Source organism: Aythya ferina, assembly GCF_964211825.1.
Source record: "Aythya ferina genome assembly, chromosome: 3".
Classification (NCBI taxonomy): Eukaryota; Metazoa; Chordata; class Aves; order Anseriformes; family Anatidae; genus Aythya; species Aythya ferina.
The window spans coordinates 24,017,182-24,040,811 of record NC_140298.1 but is presented as its reverse complement, the minus strand read 5'-3'; the positions used below and the strand labels follow the sequence as shown (position 1 = coordinate 24,040,811).

At 42.5% G+C, this 23,630-nt stretch overlaps 1 protein-coding gene across 1 annotated transcript in view; it reads left to right on the top strand.

Moving 5' to 3' along the window:
* HHAT (hedgehog acyltransferase) overlaps window positions 1–23,367 on the top strand; it is a 166,729-nt gene extending 143,362 nt beyond the window's left edge. The window contains exon 11 of the mRNA XM_084512996.1: window positions 21,290–23,367. Coding sequence (XP_084369122.1) covers window positions 21,290–21,381 — 92 coding nt within the window. The 3' untranslated portion in view covers window positions 21,382–23,367. The remainder of the gene's footprint in view (window positions 1–21,289) is intronic.
* Window positions 23,368–23,630: the final 263 nt, after the last annotated feature.

Genomic DNA, 23,630 nt, shown 5'->3' with positions numbered 1-23,630 from the left:
TTAGCACTGGTGTAAATCAGGCTGGAGTCTGAGCTGAAACAGTTTGTGTGGGGACTGCAGGACAGAGCCTTACCATTGACATGTGCTGGTTCGGGTTGGGTTTCTCTGGTCCTCGAGCCTCCCATATGCAAGTTCATAAATGCATCACACACAAGCATTTGTCAATCATACAAGTGTATGGCTCAAGCGTACATGGACTTTTTTACGTAGTCCTAATTCAGCATAGCAGACTTCTGTCTGCACTACAAAGTGGCATTCACCTTTCTGCTTTTCCCACTCCAGTGTTTTTTTGGTCTTTCTTTTTGCCATCCCCTTACTGGTTTCAGTGTGATGACTTTGCTCTCTCTGTGGTCCTGCTTTTGCTGCTTTAGAGACAGTTGTTCCTCTTGTGCTACCTGCTCTCTGTACCATTCCACCTGCATTTGTTTCCTATGTCCACCTCAGTTTGGCCCTTTTATAGCCTGATACTTCGGACTTTCTCCTGATGCCTTACCCTCCTGCTGTGTTTGTCGGCCCTGGATGGGACTTGTGTTAGACTCTGTAACGTTCACAGGCAGTGATTAAACCTGCTGGTATTTATACACAGGAGCTGTCGAGCTTTGCAGCCTTCCTGCATATGAGAAAGCATGCATCAGAGTTTGGCAGGTTTTGGAGAAGAGCAACAGGGATGATGAATGGGTAGGACAGTTTCCATGCAGAGAATGATCATGTAGGTAACTAAGCTGGCAGCTGAGAGGTAACCAAATGCTGCAGTGACGAAGTTGATAGATGGAGGCATTATAGCAGAGTTTGTTGAAGGGAAATCTACCTATTCAGAGTAGAAACAAGTGTCACCTTCAGTTTTCTAAATGTTTTACATGAAAGTTAGAGTAGAAGATCTAAAACCTTACAGGAGTATGGCAGTTATTTGTTAAACAGGTTTCATTTTCCAGAAGTTTTCTGATTTGGCTATACAAGACAGTGTATACTTTTTTTCATTGAAGCAGATGAAAAAATCTATTTATTTTCCTCTCCTCTATGTCAACTGTTTTACTAGAGATGCATTCAATACATGAGTATTGCTACTTAATAAAATATTTAAAGCACATTTGTTTGTTTGTTTTTTAGTTTGGAAGGTGTGGGGAATATGTTTGAGAGTTTGGGAGGGGAATGTCAGAGAAGGTCCTGTCCTCCAACCGGATCATTGTGCATTAGGTAGTCATTTCTGCTCTTCATTATTCATAGATGTGAAGTTCTCCAACAAATGTCACAAGCAAATGGCATATTTCCAAGTTGTGGTAGGCACCGATATTTCAGCTGCTTTCCAACCAATTTCCCAAATTACTGAGTGCTTTTAAATTCTGCCTGAGTTGCTGGGAGTGGAGGTCACCACGCAACTGATAGCATTGTGCCACAGGAACTTGGTCCTATTTCCATTAGGGCTGATGGCAAAATCACCACTGATTTTATCAGTGCCAGTTTTAAATGTCTGGATCATCTTTTTTTCAGGTAAACCAATTATCTGTGAAGACTATGGTACTTAAATCTGAACTTTATTATGTCAGATGAAAATATTAGTAGGAGCTTAATCCAGCTACGTTAAAACTTTTATTTACTGCAGTCCATCTTTGTTTCTTTCACATGCACCTTCACAGCCTTAGAAAACACCATCCAGGTGTGTTGTTCTTAAGAAATGTTCTTCAAGAAATGCATGTCTGGAGAAGAGGAGGCTCAGGGGAGACCTCATTGCTCTCTACGACTGCCTGAAAGGAAGCTGTGGGGAACTGGGGGTCAGCCTCTTCTCACAGGTAACTAGTGATAGGACTAGAGGGAATGGCCTCAAGTTGCACCAGGGGAGGTTCAGGTTGGAAATGAGGAGACATTTCTCCTCAGAAAGAGCATTCAGGCACTGGGATGGGTTGCCCAGGGAGGTGGTGGAGTTCACCGGGTTGGACGGGGTGCTTAGGGATATGGTTTAGAGGGTGATAGTGGTGGTAGGGGGATGGTTGGACCAGATGATCCTGGAGGTCTCTTCCAACCTTAATGATTCCATGATCTTCTCCAAGGGCCATCTCACAGTAAGCTAGCTGGAGGTTAGCTGCATGCTGAATTTTATACAGCCTGCATTCGATACACTTGCTGCTCTGTACTAGGCTGAAGATCTATTGCCTGACTCCAAAAAATGAGTTCAAGTTTTGTCACATCAATTCACTGCAGGAAGCGGCTGCTCTCAGCTATTGAGCTGCTTCAACTTGTGTAGTGGCACTAGTGCCTTTATCATGTAGACGGTTCAATGCACATTGCCTTTTATTCTTTATCATGCTGCAAAACAAAAACTCTAAATGAGACAAAAGCTATTTTATACCTGACAATAGCTTATAAAGAGCTGTGCTTCCCCGGGGGAAAATTGCTAATGGCTCCCTCTTGGTATAAAGGACAGAGGGTATCTGTAGTTAGAGAAACATCATAATTAAGCTCTGGCCACCATACAGAGGGGAGGTTAGCCCTGAGGGATGCAGAATAAATTCAAGATGCTGCATTTCTCAAGGACTAACAAATGTCTGGGATTTCTTTGGAGGACCACGTTTCAAAGTGGGGAAAAACCATGAAGGAACCTCTGTCTGGCTGATGCTTGGTTCTGTATTCCCAGTTCATGGACTTGGGGAACCTTTGCAGAGGCAGGAATACCCACAGGCTGCACCACCAGGACATCTCACATAAATCCATGCTTTTTACTGGTTCAGTAACACTCTTCCCTGGATTGAAATGACATGTAATGGCAGGAACACATGTAGCTTCTACCAGCAAAACTGTGTAGAGCAAGGAGTGAACCTTGTTATAGTTCAAACTGATGTGTGCAGTTTAGTTGTACAGGACATGCAGCTTTGCTAGAGCTTTTGATACAGTTTTGCTGCTGAACAACAAAGTCCCAAACCCTGTCTCAGCAGCCAGGGTTAAAGGCCTTTCCTAGCAGAAGCAAGATCATTCAGATGTTTCCAAGGCATCCTTTCCGCAGAGCCTGCTGTTGACTGATGGTGATGCTCTCATGGAGCTCTGTGTGTATCGCTGTATTCGCTAACCTGTTTGATAAAATGCAGACTTTACATCATGATGCCATTTATATGAAAAACACTAAAATAGCAGCTGTCTTTATTGCAGTAAAACCTGTGTCACACTGGCAACATGCAAGACAGAGTTGCTCAAAAATGCCCCAGAACACCATTCCTTATAAACCTGCCTTGTTTCTAATTGCCACTCCTGAGGAGAGACAGAGCAAATGGTTTCTTCTGATGTCATTTCATCCTTTGGCCAACTTTAGGGTTGCAGTAGGTTGCAAGGCATCTGAGCAGCCTGTGTAAAATATGGCAGCAGACTGATGTATCATTTTGTAGTCTGATATTGACCCAAAGATTTGAAGAATTTTGTGATTCCAGTCACTTAACCAATAACAAAGAGAAACAAAGGCAAAAGAGAAGTGGCAAGTCAGTAGCAGAGCTGGGAACAGATCTTGGCTTTTGTGACTGATGTCAGTCTGCTTTTCAGCATTCACTCCTCCTTAAGATGTGCTTCTTCACAGTCCTGCTTAGACGCCGAGTTCTCCGGGGATTCGTGAACAGAGTTCAGTCGCACAGAAGGAAGAACCAGTAGTGTCAGAAGATCCTTTCAGTGAGTTGGTTTCTGTGCTGCTTGAGCTGACAGTAAAGTCTTCAGGGACAGCAATGCATCCACTGCCTTGTAAATAAAAGGAGTTTCCATGAATTAGGTACATCTTAATTTGTTCGACCTATGCCGAGTTTAGAAAGGTCAAGTCCTTGTTTAAAAAGTCATGATGGCTCACTAACACAGCGGTGCCTCCTTTATGTTGCAGTAAGCATTTCTGAGCTGTCTCTCAGTAAAGCTGGCTCCTGCATCACAGTCAAAGACATGAGCTTTATCTTTTTAAGTAACATTACTGCTGATGAAAGGCTGTGAGAGGATAACAGGAGAAAGTAAGAGGGACAGCTAGCTTTTACCTGCTTCCATGGTCTAGAGGAAATGGCAAAACATATCACGTAAGAGGAGATCTTTCTTTCTACCCCATCCCCTTTTTTTCCTCCAGCATTGTCTGTCTTAATGTATGTATCTGTCATGCACAGGTTAGTGTGCTTTATGATGCTCTAGGCTTACTTTCTTTGCTTTTCTCCTTCCTCTGAAAATCTGCCCTCAGCTTTACTGCCCGCTGCCCAGGTACAATGGAGTAGTGAGATGTCTTCAGCCCTGCCTGAGCTCCAGATGCCTCCTAGAGAACATTAAGGACAAGCTGGAAGCATCTGCAGGATGCATTTGGTTTAGTTTCTGCCAGCTGGACTTTCCTGAAAAGTCTGTTTTACTTCTAACAGTTACTGGATAGAAACAAAATCTAGTGTGTGATATAAGGAGGGAAGTGCACAAGCCACAAGTATACAGAAGATCTGTGGTGGTTTTTTACTTTTTTTTTTTTTTTTTGCATAGTGACTGAGTGAGCCGTGGAGCAGCTGCCAAAGGAGGCTGAGAGCTGAGCCCAGCACCAGGAGCCAGCTCCAGGGCAAATGCCAGCAGAGACTCCCCAGGGCCATGCATGTTTCTCTTTAGAAATGTGGTCCAGTATAATTACTGCCCCAGCAAGTGCAATAGAGGCTCCTGCTACAACACGGTGGGCAGGCACTACTGTGGGCATGGCTTGGCCAATGTTACTGGCCTCTAACAAATTTAAAAAAAAAAAAAAAGAGAGACGAAAACTAATTGTACACACACGTCACATATTAAAATGCTGAGTCTTGACTGTGATTGTGAAAAGATATTTTTTTGTCCTGCTTACATTTTGCACTCTGAATCTTCACACTTTCTACAGTGTTAGGTGAAGTATCTGTAATTTCTTTTCAGTGCAGGCACATAGCGTATAAAACAACTGTAAAGGTCAGCCTACAGTAACCTTCCTGTATTTCAGTTACAACAGTAGTGCTGACCCATCAGTTCTCCTGAAACTGAGACCATGGCAGTGCCATACATAGCCAAGGACACACACTTTATGAGCATTTTAGTCACTAAAGTTAATTACGTAAAGACCTTGTATTATGCGTGGTACTTTGCCAAATTTGCACTGGTTTTGAAAGATGACACAAATTGCTTCCGTGAAAATTTTTAGATGATTCAAAATTAACATGTAGTCTGATTAGATCTCCATTAATCAAAGATAGTGATTATTTTGTTAAAAAAGTTACAATTTACTTAACGTTTTTGCAGTGAATTTCTTGTATCACATGAGTTCTGCAAGAGTAATTTCATTAATAATTTAATTCAGCTTTATGTACTGCTGTCTTCATTAAAGAAGTTGGCTACTGACAGCATTTATATTTAATGTTCTGTTAAGCTTGATTGAGATGTAAGATTAAATCCAGTTATATCTCCAAGAGGGAAGGTAATAAACTTTTCCTGCATTAGTCAGACTTAAATGCAGCTACAGCTAAGCTACTGGTCAACTTGTACCATGCCTACAGCTTCATGGTAGTCTAAAAAAAAGAATTAGCATAATTAGCTCTGATTGAAGGCTAGAAAGACTGGACCTTGTTTTTACCAGGTAAAGGCCATTCTCGTTAGTAGCAACCACCTGTATAAGTTGATAATTTTGGAGGGGGGTCTTTTGCTGAATACCTTTGGTATCCTTTCTGCACATACAAATGATGCATGTGCACATCAAAGCCACAAGGCAAAATGAGCTACCTAAGGAGGATCCCTGCAGAAGCAGGCTCACAAGCAGCAGGGGAAGTTTTATGTTGATATGTGAGCAGTGGGGGCTTTGTTTGTTTTCCCTCTTAAGACTAAGAATAACCATTTAAGATTTAGAAAAAAAAAAAGAAAAAAAAAAAAGAAAAAAGGTAGTGTTATTGAATCTTTTTTCTGTTCTCCTTTTCTAAAAAGTGATTATTGTTTAACAAGAGAACTTTAATGTTTTACTCTCTGATAACATACTTGATTAAGACCATTTGTTGCCAAATGTAGTGTATAGAGCCCATTTCCTAACTGGACTGTTAGATCAGAACTGATGAGTTGAACAAGCCACTGATAGCTTTCTTGGTAGTGAAAAGAGAATTTGTTCAAATTTGTGACTTTGACTCTTGCTTCCTAGACCATCTTTTCTCTGTTGCCAATTTGCTAGTTCACTTCTGAGTCTACCTTTAACATTTCTTCCTCCCTTCCAGAGATTCACTTGATCACTTTAACCCTTTTATTTTAATTTTTTTCAGAGTCTTTGTCTAGAATAATGACAATGCATGAGTCACCCTTCTGCTTCTGTCCTCTTTATTTATTGTACTTTGATGCTTCAGAGCAAAATGGAGATGTGCCATGACATCTCAGGTATCCTACCCAACAGTTACAACATCTGTTGCAGAGTTTGGGTTAGGATTTAAAACAAATTAAGCTCCGTTACTCTCTGAAGAATGAAAAATAATTTATCATTCTAAAGCCAGAGAAGATACAGGGACTTCAGCAAAAGGGAAGATAGATATGATAGTATATTGGTAATGACCTTGGTCCATCTGCCAGGGTAATTTTCCTGCCTTGGTAATTGAAATGTATTCAAATGTAATTTAAAGGTCATCAGGGATGCGGGTCCAAGACATAAGCAGAGTTTCTGATCAAAGTATTAAGTATTGTGCTTGACTTTTCCTTTTAAGAATGGCTGAAGGACTCTGCCAAATGATAAATTTCTCTTATTTAATCAGGCTTCTTTGTTACTACAAACTTTGACTGCAGCTGAGTTCTTCACTTGAGTCTGGAACTCAATGAAATGCTAAAGGACAGAGGAAGGTCTTTTATCCATAGCTATCTTTGGGTACTGCATTAAAGTGAACCCTGAGCCAAATCCCAATGCATAACAATTTTCTACAGAGGCAATAGAGGATTACGTGAGCAGCTTTATTCTATATGATAAATACAGTGTGAGTAGACATGAAGGATGCTGACACTCATGTCAGTAAATTTGATCCAAAAAGTAGAACTTCCAAAATCTGTATTGGGGGTGCCAGTATCCATTCAAAGGATTTTGGGGAAGAAGAGTAAGGCTGGAGAAAGAGATTGTGCATTAGACATTAAAGAACCAATAAATTAAAAGGATACATTTCTCTTTAAACATCCACTTAAGTGTTTAAAGTGAGCATGTATACATTTTCAGAAGTGTTTCCTTCATCCAGAATATGTAGTTTGGTATGAGAAATTTTACTAATAATTCATTTAGTACCAATAGAAAGTCCAACTGAAAATAAAGAGGTAAAGGAAGAAGAGAAACTATTTTTCCTTCCTCTTAGGTATCCTAATTTTTGCCAAAGAAATGAGCATTAATCTCCTTGACAAGAGCAGGAGTAATACTGCCTTCAGAAGAAAAATAGCCTATTGCAGAGCGGTGAGCCATGTCCCCCCCACAGCAAATGGCAATATTTTGGTTCTTCTCCAGCTCATCAGTCAAAATGATGGACACCTTGACATCTTCATTTGGCAACAGGCTTTCACCAACAAACCAACGACTGCCAACGTCTGGCTTTGGCAGTCCTGACTAAAATTAAGTGACTCGCAGTCCAATTATGCCCATGCACATTTTTAGTGAAGCCAATACAAAATCACAGGTACCTCTTTTGGTAGCTTGTTTTCCATGGCTAGCCTTCCTTCTGCCATCTCACCACACCTGTCTAAGCGGGTCAGATCTGGTAAGGTATTTTCTTTACCTCAGGTTTTACAATACATCATTCTTCTATTTCTTATGCCACACTAAAAATATGATCTGCATTAGGAGACCTCTCTGGGCCATCTGTTGATCCTAACAGAGATGTTGGGAATGAGGTCAACAGATCAGTAGGACCTTTGAGCTGTGCAGCTGTTCCCCAGGTCTTCTTCCCGGGGCAGGCTCCATCTCAACCAGGGATCCATGTGCCATCATGTGAACGCGGTGACCATCCCACCTGCACACGGGCTTTGTGTGTGCCCTGTCAGCCCTCTGTGGCCACTGCATGCACCTCTCCCGTCAGGCATTCCCCACCTCGTGCTTTAGTTTCAGAGCAGGGATGTGATAAGGTGTTGTTTTGGCACGTAGTGATTGTAAGCAACGATGTCTGAAGGGAGTCTGGGCCCGCCTGAGATGCGGCATTCATTATTTAGCCCCAAATTATATTTAATATGACTAATTGTGTGGTCACACCATCACGTGTGAACCGTGATCTTTGAAATAAAACAAATCAAATCCAGCTCTGTTATACTGGATCCTCGGAGCTGATGTGATGTTGTCTAAATTCATTCATTATTCTGGCTGCGTGGCTGATCCAGCGAAGAAAGGAAGCGTGCACAGTGCGGAGAGGCTTACAGAAATGGTGTTTAGAAGGGGCTGTACATATGGAAATTTGTTCTCATTTCTTCCTTTGTGCTCTCCTCTTTACAAATGGAAATGATTGCTTCATAGCCAGTTCTCATTATACTTCTCTCCCATGAGGTGTGAAATTGGGACTGGGAGAAATCCCACTGCCGTGAGGGGCTGAAGCCACGTGCCCGCAGCAAGGCCCTGTCCCACGGCATGGTACCGCACGGCCACAGTGGCCTCGGCAAGGGGAGTGGGACCGGGCCAGGCCGAGGGAGGCACAGCAGGGCTGAGGTGGACGTCAAGTCAGGGTCAGGCACAGGGTGTGTGGTGTATACAATAAGGGTTAATACAGTTAAATACGGTTGTGAGGGTGATGGCTCTCTCAAGGTCCCTGATGAGTCTGGACAGGTCAATGAGAGCCTGCTGGTGCCCTCTCGGCCCTGGCACCCCAGTAGGTCCCATATATCTTCTGGTGAGGCAGCCGAGCAAATCCACCCCTCGGGGTTGTACAGCTGATTTCAATTTATCTGCTCCTGCTTTGCATCAGTAGCAAACATGATCCAGGCTGTGAAGTGGCAGAGACAAATGAGTCACAGAAATGTCACTTCACTGCATTCCTGGACAAGGAGACAAGAAGCTAGTTGAGCACTGTGGAGCTGATGTGTATAAATGGGTCACTTGTTTTCTTCGGAGAGGCGTGTGTTGGTTTTGAGCATGGTGTGTATATTAGAGCTATCATCAGTCTTGTTAAACGCATGCGGCACTGCTTTTATTACATTAAGTAGATGTGCAAAGGTGGGAGAGGAGCAGAAGGTATAACAGCCTGTGTCAGGTAGTCCTCCTGGCTGACTCTAGTGGGCCTGGAAAGCACATGAAAACATCGCATCTGATTTGTTAAATGCGATAGTTTAAATACTGGCACCAACTTTTTAGCAAGACACAGTAGTACTGCTTTACTCGGTTGTATTTTGACGTAAAGGAGCTCATGGCTGTGGCTTTTTTTTTCCTTCTGGAAAATGTGACATCCTGCTAAAGACATCATTGGGAAAAAAGTACATATGGGGGTTCTTTTAGAAATCAAATTATTCCTGTATATGCTTTGCTCCACCAGAATAGCCATCTAATCTGCAAGCAACACTATGACTGGTCCCATTCAGCAGCTGTTTAGGAAGCTTTCTTAAAACAGGAGAGCAAGGAGAGCAACAACAATAACAACATCTGAAGTTTTCATGTGCACTCCTCTGAGCAGGTTACAAAGGCAAAGAAGTGTTGTTATCCTCAGTGCACAGATGGAGGAGCTAGGGCTGACAGACTCTTTTTGATCACAGTTACCGAGTTGGTACATAACTTTCTCAGATCCATGCTGATCAAAATTCCTTCCCTCAGGTGGTCTCCTGCTGGTCTGAGGCCAGATCCCGGGAAGGCAGAGTGGGGCTCAGGACACAATCTCCCTGCAGCTGGCAGTGCTGACAGAAGCTGCACGTTGAGGCAGCTTCCTGGGTATTTCTAATTCCTGTGTTCTGACACAGGTGATAAAGGGATTGCTAGATTTTACTTCAGATATGCTTCAAGCTTGTGCAGCTCACAGAGGTAAATCTGTAATTTCAGATACTCTCTGAGCTCTGTGTCACAGAGGCACACTGCTAATTCACACAGAAAGCAGGGAATGAGGCCTTGAGAACTCACAGGATGTACTCATAAAATCCAGAATGTTTTCTTAGAATATACAAGTAAATTGTCTGATTTTGACCTTAAAGTCAACTAAATATTGTTATCTTTCAAGTAATTTTAAGTTGTTTTTCTTCTCTTACAAATGGTCTTGATGGTGGACTAACGCATTCTTTAGTTAAAAAAAAAAAAAATCAATCTTACCTGCAAAGTATTTCTTAACTATTCTTCCCTCAAAGGATGGTGAGGCCCTGGCACAGGCTGCCCAGAGAAGCTGTGGATGCCCCATCCCTGGAGGTGTTCAAGGCCAGGCTGGATGGGGCTTTGGGCAGCCTGGTCTGGTGGGAGGTGTCCCTGCACATGGCAGGGGCTTGGAACTGGGTGAGCTTTAAGGTGCCTTCCAACCCAAGCCATTCTATGATAATTTTTGTATTTAGTTGCTATGATGATATGAGCTGCAGCAGGGTCAGGTCAGCCTCTGCACATGAGAAGTGCAACAGCTGTTCTATCAAAAAGGGGTCAACTGCGTAAGGCCCTTTTTCTATTTTTTTCTATTTTTTCTAGTTAGTTTTCTAACTTTTATGCAATAATTATATTTCATGCAATATGTCACCAGTGTTCACTGGTGACAGTGAACAGAGGTTGTTCACTGTCAATGTTTTCTACTGGCTGATTGCCAGCTTCAGGTGCCACTGTCCTTCCGCAGCTGTGTGTGTTAACTGCACCATTGGTCCTTTTCTTTGCTGTTTAGAGATGCTGTGGAAACAAGACACAAGTGGAAGCGAAGTAACTGCATACAGGTTGAGACCAGCTGCATTAAAAGCACCTTAGTCCTGAATTGATTGTTATGGCTTGATAAGCAATTGCAAGATTGCTTGGTTCCCTTATCTATGCACTTCCATCCCTCAAGGTGTTTGGATTTCTCTTAAGTGAGGACTTGATCCAGTGTCCTCACTTGTAGTACTAGTGTTATACCGATGCAGCAATTATCCCAAATGCCATGTTCCTGTAAATTACTGATGTGTTCTCGGCCCTTCTCTTACTGCATGGAGCTGTAACAGGTAACATAATTTTTGTTACACAGAGAATTTCTTGTACAAGACCTCTGTGATAAGACATTGCAGTTTGTGTATTGCTCATGTAGCTGGTTGTAAGTAGTTGTTAAATTTGTTGCACTGCTTGCTTTCTTCTGCTTAACACCATGTGAGACAAGGCAACGCTACGGAATTGCTGAAATGATCTTGGAACATAACTGGTTTTGTGGATGAGAAAACTGTAGACTAAAGGTTGCTGCAAGTAGGAGGACAGAGAATAACTGATCCGTAAATATACAATTAAAAATTTATTATTTTTTTCATCATTTAAGCATCTTACTTTCATGACGATTCCAGGATACCTTGTTCAGAAATTGGGTTGGGGAAATAAATTGTAGTACTTCACTATTTTACCCAAATGTTTGCTTGCTGATGATGGGTGGTCTAAATTCTCTCCCTTTCAAAGGGAGCCTTGATTTCTCCAGAGCTCCCCAGTACTATGCAAAAAGGCTGACATACAAACCAAATCCAAGAAGGGAGACTGCCAATTAGATTGATACAGAAATCTTCAAGAAATTCAAGCTCTAGTAAAAGGGAAGTTAACTTGTCCTTGTGCTCAGCCTTTTGTTGTGTGACGTGGGTATCTGCTGTGGGTATCTGCTGTGGGTATCTGCTGCGTAACAACAGATACTAGGTACTCGATACTAGCCCAGCTCTGCCCTTGGGACGTGTCTGTTCTGGGGAGTTAGCTTTTTATTCTCACATTTCATCATGCAGCCGTAACAAAAGGACACTCGTGGCTCTGATGTTTTGATTGGTGTCCGTAATGCTGTCAGCAAATAATTACAAGCAGAAAATACCCTGAAATCTTTGCAAGTGTTAGCCTTCCATAATTGTTCACACTCTGTTTAAGGAGGTTATTCTGGGAATGCCCGAGCAGACATTTAAGGATAAGCATAGCGTTGCCCTTATTATGCATGGCAAGACAGGTAGATTACTCTGAAGTGTTTTCGTTGCGTAACACTTTGAAGACGTAGCTCTTCTGCCTTGCTTCTGAGTGAAGATACATCTTTATTTACAGTGCTGCTTTTTGAAGCTTTTGTCTCTGTTGTTTTTTTTTTTTAAAGGCACTATTTCTTATTATGTGTGTTTTGATTTCATGTTAGCTTGGTGCAGTTCCCAACTAAAGACCTGGGAGGAGCAGGAAGGTTGCTCTAGCTTATAGATTCACCCCTTTTTAATCTGGAAACTAAAGCTGTTTGGATTTCTTTTCCTTTCCTATTATCAGTTGTGGCAGAAGGATTCTGCCAGTTAGTTTTAAGCTGTCTTTTTTACTCTAAATTCAGGTCCAGCAGTTGCACTAATGTGGTTCATTTGATTTTAGTTGAATTAGTCCAGAGTCAACGTGTGAGGCCAGGATTGCAGCCTAAAATCTCAGACTTTTTTTCCACTGACTGGCTCTACTGGAAGAACTACTAGTGTGTGAAGTTTTATTTTAAAACATGAGGCAGAAAGCATAGCTGCTGTGTTTCTTTTGTTCTTTATACAGTATTTCAACTAAATTACTTGTCAGAATTATGGTCAGGCAACACCACAAAAAATCAAACAAGGTAAAGTTACCGGCATCCCCCTGCTCACTTCATGTGTTGTGTAAAGGGACATAATGCTTCTGATCTGCATTGTACAGCATAAGACAGCAGTTTTTCTTTTTTCAGATGCATGCTTAGTGCAATGCAAATGGATTTGGCATCATCACTGAATCATGTCAAGGGGTGCTTTATAAAATGATAGTCTGGTATTTTGAGCTACCTGTGAAATTGTTTATTTGCATCTTATCTAGCTGATAGGAATAAGTGTGTTTAACATGCTTCCTACATCCCCGACATAGGTTGAATTGCTTTCTTGTTTAAGGCAGTCCTTGTCAGCAGGCAGCTTTCTTCAGTGCCATCAAGCATAAAAGCAAAATTAGTTTAGCTATTGGTGAAGTGTGGATCCACTCTCAGTAAGAACAAAGGAAAGTTACAGCTTTTGTGATCTGTATCTGCTTTTTCTGTTTCTGCTAAATGGGACCTGTTTGCGTGATGGCAATGCTCAGGGACTACAGCTTTCTGGTCTCAGCAGTGCTGATCCTGAGTTGCAGCCATCCTGCACTGCAGATGATGGTCTTTGACTGTTATCTCTCCATTTGCTGTTTTTCTCAGCAGCGATAAGTACTCCTCGGAAAGCCACAGATGTAAGCATTCTCCAGGATGGTATAATTTAAAATTCACATAAGTAGACTGCTATGTAATACGTTGGTTAATGTCCTTAGCTGGAAATTACTTCATGTCTGCTGAAGACGAAGCTTTTTGTGGTTACTGCCAACGTACCTGGGTGAGGTTCAGATCTAGACCTGGCAGCTGAGCGTTTTGTGCTTTTCAGCCTTGTTTACGGATTCTGTATGGGACAGCTTCTGAGTCATCCTTACAGTGCTTCCCTGGCCTTCCTTTGCAATGCCCCCTGTTGTACAGTGACGATTTGTCTGAATATCTGGGACCTTACCCACACTTGAAGCTGAAGCATCAACACCCAAAAACCCGTAACAATTAGCAAAGTTGGCCTGGAGTCTGCCACACTGGTGCTGCTTGGCTCTGCTCCCAAGCTCTGCCACGGATGGAGGGGGGAAGATGTGGGAGCTCTTTGCTGGCCTCTAGTAGTGGGGCAAGGTGGCACCTTGAATACAGAGACCCTGTGAATCTGGGCACTGCTTTACAACCCGGCTGGGGCTGTGCCCGTGCTGGCAGAATTGGTTGTCGCTCCTCCATCATGGCATGGGTGAGACTTAAACTTCACACAGCCCAAGGAGGAGCAAAGTGCAACGTGAATGCTGAAAGCAGCAGCAAAAGAACAGTGCCACGGTTTATGTTCAGGTTTTGTTTGCCATATGCGTTTTTTTCAACTTAATTCACAGCCCTCTGTGTACTGCACCTTACCTCACCATCCTTTTACTTATCCCTGAATGCGTGCCTGGAGGTGATTTGATATCCCTGGTTTGAGTGCTCCCACACAACAGCCATAAAGGCAGTGAAATGCAAGTGAATTTCTGTGCACCAGGTCTTTTTTCCAGGCCTGTTTATTATCAGCTGAAGTGTGTGTATAGGTAGGTGAACTGTAAGTATGCAAAAATAAAATGCTTATTAGTAAGAACTCCTACACAAGGATACAGGCTGTTTTCAGCCAGTAACGCTTAAGTTGGTCATTAATTTGGAAAAGTACCACAGTCTCATTTAAATATGTGAGCAATAAAAACGAGTAGACTGTTCAATTTACATTTTAAACCCAGGAACCGTAATTAGCCCTTAGGCTAAGATTTCAAGGATTAAAATTTCTTCTGGATTTGAAGAGGAACAGCTACAGCCAGTAGTTATGCACAACCCTGTATTTTTAAGGACCTGTCCTCAAAAGTGGATGATAATAATAATAATAATAATAATAATAATAATAATAATAATAATAATAATAATAATAAAAGATCCCCAACTCCAGGAGATTAGGAGGAATTTAAATAATGCAAAGACCGCTTCCCTGACCAAAGCCCTTTCCACAGCACGATGCACACAGAAAAAGTCTTTTAATAGCACTGCTCAGGAATACAGGCTGTTGAGAAACTGCATTCCTAATCAATGGGAGGACAAACTGGGTGGGGGGGACTCTTTAAATCAGGCTTAGATCTTTGCCAGCTCAATCAGTGCATACAGAGGTCAGCAGAGATCGGGCAGGTTTAAGATGCCTCAGTGATTGGGATAGGGTACAGCTGGGTGATTAAAATACATTAATAAATTTTCCATGAGTCTGATTATGCTGCTGTACCAACAGTATAGTAAACGTAATGTGGATATGCTGCAGCCATGCAGCAGGGGAGTTGCATTGCTTCAGTTAATATCTTACATGATAATAATTCTCTGCTTTTGGCCCTGCTATGTGATGCCACAGTTTACTTTATTGCAGAGTGGTCGTAATTCAACAAGTACAGGAGCTTTTCCTGGTTTCTTACTAGGTCTGCTTGCATCTTTCCACCTCTAAATTTTGTTCGTAGAATAGGCTGTAACACAGCACCACTTAAACAATGCTGCCAGCCACTAATAAACCGTCAATCAAAAGCAATGACAGAATGTGATTAGAAACTGAAGAAGTGGGATATATCACAGCCTCACGGAACTGGTGAGGCTGACGCAGGGACACCCAGAGCAGGCTGCCCGGGGCCGTGTCCAGTTGGATGTCGAACATCTCCAAGGAGGAGGCTCCACAGCCTCTGGGCAGCCTGTGCCAGTGCTCCCATCACCACGCAGCACAGGAGGGCTGCCTGGTGCTGCGGGCATCTCCTGTGCTCCGCTTCGTGCCCGTGGCCTCTGGTCCTGGCACCGGGCACCACTGAGAAGAGCCTGGCTCTGTCCTCATTGTACCTGCCCTTCAGGTATTTATGGACCTCTTCTTCACCTGAGCCTCTTTTCCTCTACTATATATATTTATACATATAAAAGCATGAAAACTAACTTCACTGAATTCCAAATAGTTCTAATGCTTCCATAATTGCCTCTGGTTTTTCTCTACACCTGGGAATGGAGTCGATTACTATTATAGGGTTCCAGTTCAGCAAATATTTCTTAAGTGTTTGGCTTTATTTAATGAATACTAAAATAATTTAAGCTAGCAAACAAAAGCTGTGCTTGGGTCTTTTTCTGCGCACAGTAATTGAAAATGCCCAGGTTCCTGTCTGGATGAGTTGTGAGTAAGGGGAGGCAGACTGGAAGGAATTATCATCTAAAGGCACTGTAAAGGGGTCTAAAGGCACTGTAAAGGGGTTTGCAGAAACCCTCTCTGTAAAGGGTGACTTTGCTATTTATCATCTGAATGCTGTATTTTGAACAGCATATTGTAAAGCTTCAGAGTATGCTTCATAAATAACTTTTTAAATTTGAAAATTATCATTTCGTTCATAGTCTGATTTAGCACCTTCAGAGTAGGACTGAATAATGGGAGAAACAGAGAAGTAGGCATACATTATAACACAGTGTTACCCAGTGCCCAGCACTACACGGGGCTGCATGCATCATGTCTCTGTAGATGCAGTAGCTGGAAAATTTGATGCACAACCCATGGAGCAATTTTGTATAAGCCAGTGGGATCACCTCTGGTGGGCTTTGAAGTCAGCAGGCCCACATCTCTGTGTTGAATGATAGCTGAAGATATGTAGGGTTTATTTTTTCAACCCCTAAGGGTGGTAACGAGGTGTCAGGCTGCACAGTGCTTGTAATGCATCCTGTGGGGCATGTCCTGCCAGAAGGGTCAGCAGTGGTCCACCTGGAAGTGAGGGACAGACCTGAAATTAAAGGTAAATGTAAAAATCCAGAGTCTGCCTTCTATTTCAGATGTTGGACCAGATAATAGGTTTCTTTCAACTGATCTTTAATTTTGAATGTGTTATTTTTCCTGAAAATGGGACAGTTTTACTGATCTCATAAGGATGTTAGCACTTGTAGGTAAGAGAGGTCTTGGCCTCAAATGCTGGTTTGATTTGGCTTTTTATTCAACCTGACAAATCGGTGCCTGGTCCTCCTCCTCATCCCCACAGTTGTGTCTCCTTAATTCTGTACAGGGTGGCTGCTTCAGTGTCCTGTCACATGTAAAGAGTTGCTTAAGGATAAATTTTCCTGAGTGCTAAGTCATGGCAGCAACTTTGGTGCTTCCAAATCAAAGTCACAGTAAGCTGTACGCTCCTGAAACCAAGCTTTTCAAAGAGAACTTTTTTTTTTTTTTTTTTTTTTTAATTGATTTACTAACTACTCTTGTGCTTTGATGACTTTTGAGGACTGTGTGGCCAAGTTTCATTTGAAAACAGTATTAAGGACCCACAGGAAGTAAGGCACTTTTGGGAAATGTAAGATGCAACTACGGCCCCTTTCTTTCAGCTCTCACAGGCTGGAGGAAACAAAGTGCCATTTCCTAGTGTTTGGACATTTTGTGATAGCTCAAGAGGCCCCTTCTCATTGCTAGCATGATTTTTTTGCAGTACGGTAGGTGATTAGGAAATGTGAAAGAATTTCATTATGGATACATAATTAAATGTTTTTTCAGATGATTTGAAGTGAGGTAATGAGGACATAACCAGATTTTTGAGAGCTGTGATCCAGTCAACTACTTTTCAATTGAAAGCTTACTTTGCCCCTGCTCTCTTCAGTTCAAAATCTAGAATGGGCCAGAAACATGACCTTATCTAGATGTTCACAAAGTATCTGGAAGCATTTTGGAAGGGGAGATAGGAAGTTCAAGGGAAGGAACTTCTCCAAAAGGTGTTCCTGTTGCAGTTAGTTTGTGTTAATTCTGTTCTGAGCACATAATGGAAACAAGTTTCATATTCATTACACTGAAAGGTGAGTACATAACATGTCAAAATGCGGCTTTAAACCAGCAAGACTATTGAATAAGCCATGTGTGACAGAGCAGTGTCTCCTGTCCACTTGGGGTTGGAGACTTTTTTGGGAGGAGGTGATGTGATAGATAAAGCATTGCTGTTAACCTTGACACAGCCTTCACAGTCCTCTTCACAAAGAAGCTTCTGTTTGAGTTTTGTGAAGCAGTGTACCTGGGTAAGTCAACAATTTGGTTGTGATTCCACTGATGATTCTCATCCAGCATCCCTTTGTTAAAAGCCCGTCTGTCTAAAAATAAGAAATATGTAGGTAAATCTTACAGAATTTGCTAGATTAGCAAATAGCATATAAATTTGTTCTTAGATTTACAAATAGCATATGTTAGTGAATACTAATTCATCTTTCCTTAAAAATGGTTATGAAAATCTGAGTCATCTCACGAAACTTGGTTTTCAAGTCTAAAGTCAAATTACTGGCGACAGTCAACAAATCGTAAGATTTAAGGTGCTATGTGGCTTGTACATGTATTTGAATAGGCAAACCTACCTCAGTCATTTCCTAAGGTTAGTACTTAATATGACCCTAATAATATTGTTTATAGAAGTGTATTTTATATATATGCTTTTGCAGAGAAACGTTGGTGCAGAATGCAGTCATGTATACTTCTGAATGGAGTCTGAAGGACGTTATGGGGTGGATGACATTTTCTGTACGAGGATGCAGGGATTTAGGGTGATAAGGTAAAGCTGGGGAGCCACGAGAAAGAAGAGCCCCTTGAACTGTGATTTCAGGGTAAGAGCAGAATGAGGGAGAGCAAAAGGCCTGAGGAAAGAAAATACATTACAGTGCTGGCCCAGGGCAAAAAGTGTGATTTCCTTGGAACTATGGACCTGACTACATCAGTAACTTCTGGTTGCTTGGGTTTATGAGAAACTGTTAAAGCACGGAAAAGGCTGCTGTGAACATATCTTGTGAGAGGGCAGCTCTTGCTGTGTCTGATTATGGAGGTCACGCACGTGGGTCATTTGCATCAGAAAAAATGCCAGACAGAATTTGAAATGAAGTCCTTGCTGGGTTAGAGTTGCTCGATGCGTCCTTCCCTACAACATCACCTTCTGGAGACAAAGTTCTTCAGTCTGTTCATCAAGTTCATCTTATGTCCAGTCATGAAATGCAACAGAGAGGTGAAAGCAGTTTAAAGAGCCCCTGCTTGCTTCAGGCTGTCCTTGGGCCACATGTCAATCCACTTGTGCAAATCTGCACTAAGAGAATTGGTTAATCCAGGATCGTGTGGAAGCAGAGCATGATTCCTTTATTTTGCTGACTCACAGTGGAGGTATCATATGCATTTCCCCATACCCTGATCAGTGCACGTGATTCCTGTATGGCAAGGAAGGGCCTGCAAGGCAGAGCTGCCCCCTCCTTCAGCCCAGCTCTGAGAGATCTGCCTCTTGCCCCTGCAGCAAGAAGTGCTTTGGGATCTGTGTGGCTCCTCCTGGAACAGCTGTAGCAAGAATAAATAAAAAAGTTATTTTCCCTCTCCCATAGCGGGTGACTTTATCTCCCCCCTTCCTTTTCAGCTTAATTAGATCAGGAGGAGATAATCTGCTGAATGCAATCCCTGACACCTGTTACGGTACAGGAGAAACTCCCTGCCTTCCAAGAGGATTACCACAGGCCTGATTACAGCGCCATGAGAGCCCCATAAACCCATGTCGAGGGCACTGAGAAGGAATTTTGTCTTAAGTCTAAGGCATCTAGAAAAGATTTCCAGCGTGTACCTACATATCCTGCCAAGGTCTCTCATAACTAGGATTTAATGTACTGGCTTGCGATAACAACCAAGTCATAAGGACTACTGCTGGCGCATTTTCTGTGTGCCAGGTCTTTAAAGTATTATAAAAAATGCTTAATATCTATCTGGCAAGGTTTCCAAAAGTACCCTTTTTGAAAACCCAAACCAAAAAAGCAGCTCCAGAGTCTTTTAACTTGCTGTCTCTGTCTGCACAGAGCAGACACCAGAATATTGCTTCCTGGAAAAGGATGATTTTAATGCATCCATTGACATGCTTTCGAGCTCAATGTTACCGTAGACAAAGCACAGCCAGGCTTTAGCTTGCTATTGAAGCTAAAACCTACTCTACGTTGGCCTAATATCACTGAAGCTAGTTTGTTGCTAAAAATCCCTTTGGAGATACCTCAGCAGTTTTGTTTTGTGAAACAAATAATGAAACGAGAAAGTATAATTTTGCTTTAGGGTGTTGTGAACACCATTGATGAATATTTGTAAATGTCTCAGTGAAAATCATTCCAGTCCCATGACTGTATTTCACCATGAAACAAGGACAGAGCAATTAAGAGATCCATGAAACACACAGCTCTTCACAGGAGGAAAAAAATAACTTTTTCTAGCTCTGTCCCAGGGTCAAACATTGCACTGCCTGGGCTCTCTGTGTGCCAAGGTAGGGTCCCAGCATGCACAGTCCCCAGCACAGGCTGTTAAATTAAGGTGCAGCAAGCCAGGAGCACAGTTCAGCAGCACCCAGTCTAGAATGGGCTTGAAGCCTGGACAAAGCCAGCCTGCAAAATACCTCATGAGCATGCCTTCAGAAAGAGTGTTGTGTTGTGGAGAGGTTATGTCTTCTCTCCATCCCTTCCACAGGCCACTGAGGAATCTCGTTTCTGCCAGCAGGCTCCTCTGATCAGAATCTCCTCCAAATGGGAGCACAGAAACCCTTTTTTTGAAAGCAGCAGTTACTAGTTCAAGGGTGGCATATAGAAAACCAGCCATACACACAGCCAGAGTTCCTGTGTTGACAATGACAAAAAATCTCAAATACCTTCCTCCCTTTCCCTTCCCCTCAACAAAGCATTAGGGCCTAATGCTGGGGCTTTCAGCCTATAAATTCTAAGAGGAGGATGGAGAAAATGAGCAGAGGAGGAAAAGTATCAACAAAGGCAGCTTCATTTATCTGATTCTGAAATCCACCAATACAGATTTTTCAAGTGATCTGCAACTGCCCTGGGAAGGGGTTGGCCTTTTGGCTTGTGACCTCCCGCTGCTCACTTGTTTAGCTGCTAAAAGCCTCAGTGAAAAAAGGTGACTTCTGCTAAACAGAATTAAAAATAATGACAACGTGTGACACTTCCTCAGCAAAACTTTTATATACTAGAGGAGTATTTCTTTTTTATTAAAAAAAAAAAAAAAAAAAAGAAATAAAAACCTAACAAGTACAGATCAGGCAAATGGGGCTGTCCCTCCTGCACTGGCCCAGTGCTGTTCTGACCCCATTAGCTGTCACTGGGCTGCAGGGCGCATGCATCAATTTCACACCCAGCTGCAGGGTATCCAAACCAGCCTCAATCAGAGATTTCTCCAGACTCGTTTTGCAGAACAGGTAGCTGGATTTGTTCTGATTTTTAATAACCTGCGTTATGGTTATGCATGCCTGTGTGCGCAGGAAGCACTGTAACCAGCATAAAGCATCAGGATGCGTTCAGGGATTTTGCTTGACAGACAGACCTTCCACAAAGGAGGGGATTGAAACAAACCTCTGTAATTCAGCAAGTGTCCTTTGGAGACGTGGGGCAGGAGTAAACCTGAACCAGTTCGCTGAAAATGGAAAAGACTGCGTCTATAGAGGGTCAGGCATCCCTGAAGCTTTAGACAATCCAGGTTTCCCCTTTCAAATTTTTTGGGTTGGCTCTAGTTATAATACTGAATTGCTAATAAAATTAATTAGAAGCGTCGTAAGTTGGTCATCCCAGGAGTCTTTCTGTGTGAAGCAGTCATTAATTATTCTGACGGGGATTGTCTCTCTTTCTATTTACAGGCTGGCCGTGGGCAACACTGATTGTTCTCGGGTTCCTGTACTGCTACGCTCACGTGGGGATCGAATGGGAACGCACGTACACTGTGAACTAGGGGTGAAGCAGAGCGACGAGTTTCATGGCAGCTTACAGGTTGATGGCTTACTACACTGGATGTCTTATCCACAGAAGAATGTGCCAGACCAAGTACTTGGTCAATGCATCAAAACTAAAAGCTCATTTAGTTCATTCCGGATTGTGAATTCAGGAGTTTAAGCAGAAACACTAATAATGGGCTATCGAAAGGGTGGGGAGAAATTATGAAGCATTTTGAATGATGTTATTTTTATAAAACAGCAAGTCTGTGACTGTACACTGAAAGCGTGCACCTCAGAATATGTTTTTCATATATGATAAAGACTGTTTTTATTTCTTCCAATATCTTGCTGCCTATTTTGACGTACCGAAGAAAATTCTTTTTTCCTACATTGCACAATCCAAAAAAAACCTTCCAATCTCTCTCAGCTTCTGTCCAGGGGCACACAGGGCTGTGCCCTGCACTTAAATTACTTGTGACAGGCAGGATGCTCATCAGTTCGTTTTGATTGCTTTCTGATTTAAGGTAGAACATTTTTCGTGTTCTCACTGCTTGCAGTTTTTCAGCCTTAAAGGACTTTCTACTTATTGTAGCAAAGTCTGCTTTTTCTCTTTAATTCCTTCATTTAAACACTTCTTTTTTTTTGTAGTCTTAATAGTGTTTGTGTTTGATCATTAAAAAAGAGGAAGGCAGGCCTTAAAAAAATAAATGCTGCACTAGGAGCAGCATTGCAAGAGCTTTAAAAATAAAATAAAAAAATAAAATAAATAAAAGGCAGAGTTGTCTGTTACACTGGCACCAAATGAGCCAGAGCTCCATGTCCTTAGCCTGCAGCCAGACCTGTCACAGCAGCATCTTTGTTAAAACACGGGGTAGCCCAGAGCTGGCAAAGTTCTGCCTGTCTGGTTACGAGCCTTAAGGCTGTGAGTGCTGGCACTTGCTGCTTTCCAAGGGGAAGGGAGACCCTACCCACCTCTGGTACAAGGGGCATCTCCCAGTCTGTTCCCTGTTAATCAGGCTGAAGGCCTTTAGTTACATGGCTAGGCTTTCCTTTAGGCACAGCAGAAGGCCACCAGCCCTGGAGAAGAGCGCAGCTCCTGCTGAGAGCAGCTCCTGCACCCGTAGCAGCAGGACTCCTCTCCCAACTTGTTCCATGCCCCCGGCAGCCGTCCCAGCCTGCTGGGAAGCACAGATGAGTGTCCTGCTGTCCATCGCTCCTGCAGCTTTGGACAAGTCTGATCGAGATCATCCCTTCAGCAAGAAATTCAGTCCCTGAGATAGGCTTCAGCTCGGTGCCTGCATTTCTGATGTCTCTGCTGCTCTGACGCCTTTTTCCCCTTCATTTGTTGCTGCAGAAATAAGGGCAGAGTCTTCAGCTGACTACCTGTCCAGAGGCCCAGCCTTTCCCTTACTGTTTCAGAGCAGAACCTCCAGCCCTTTATTTTTAGGGAAGGATTTTTCCACTGTGCAAATGCAGTTATTTCCCTTGGAAGTTATCTCTAGGAGATATGATGGACTGTTGAAAATAAGACGCACCATGCGTGCTGCCTGGCCAGAGACGTGGCCCTCTGGATTGGTTTATGGTGATTACAGGGATCCTCTCAGCCAGAGAAGTATTTTGCTCTCAGCCTGCAAATTTTCTAAAAAGATGTGAAATTGGCCTCAGCTTTGGAGTAGCACTGAGCTAAGGGCAAGAACCTCCTGAAACTTAACTCAGACTTTGTAATTAAGTGGAATTAGCATTGGAGTGAAAAGTCATGAGTCTGTTCCTCAGTCTGATCAATTACCATTACTGCATGACACGAGTGGCTACTGAGTGATGGGATTCTAATTTGTATGCGTGCAAAATGCCCTGCTCTAATATGGCAATGACCCTGAAGGTCAGCTAAATTATGCTTCTTTCTAAAACAAAATTGTTTTTTTATATGTATTTTTTCAGTGCTTTATACATCTTCCCTAATTTTGTATCCTTTTCTGTTTCAAAAAATAAAGCTTAAACTGACAGTTGTTTTGAGAACTGTGTCTTAGAAACCTTCAGTTTGGCGTAAGAAAAGTTGCTTCCCTGCCAGTTAGAAACCCCAATGAACTGGAAGCCTGCAGGATAGGTGCAGTACAGGCTGGTTGTGTTTGTCCCCCTTGTGCACATATGGAGCGTGCATTTCCTGATGGGGTGAGTTTAAAAAGCAAATACACCTTTGGTAGATTAGCGATGGTGACATTTCAGTGCGTGAAGCTTCTGTGAGTGGTCACCACGAGTAGGATGGAAG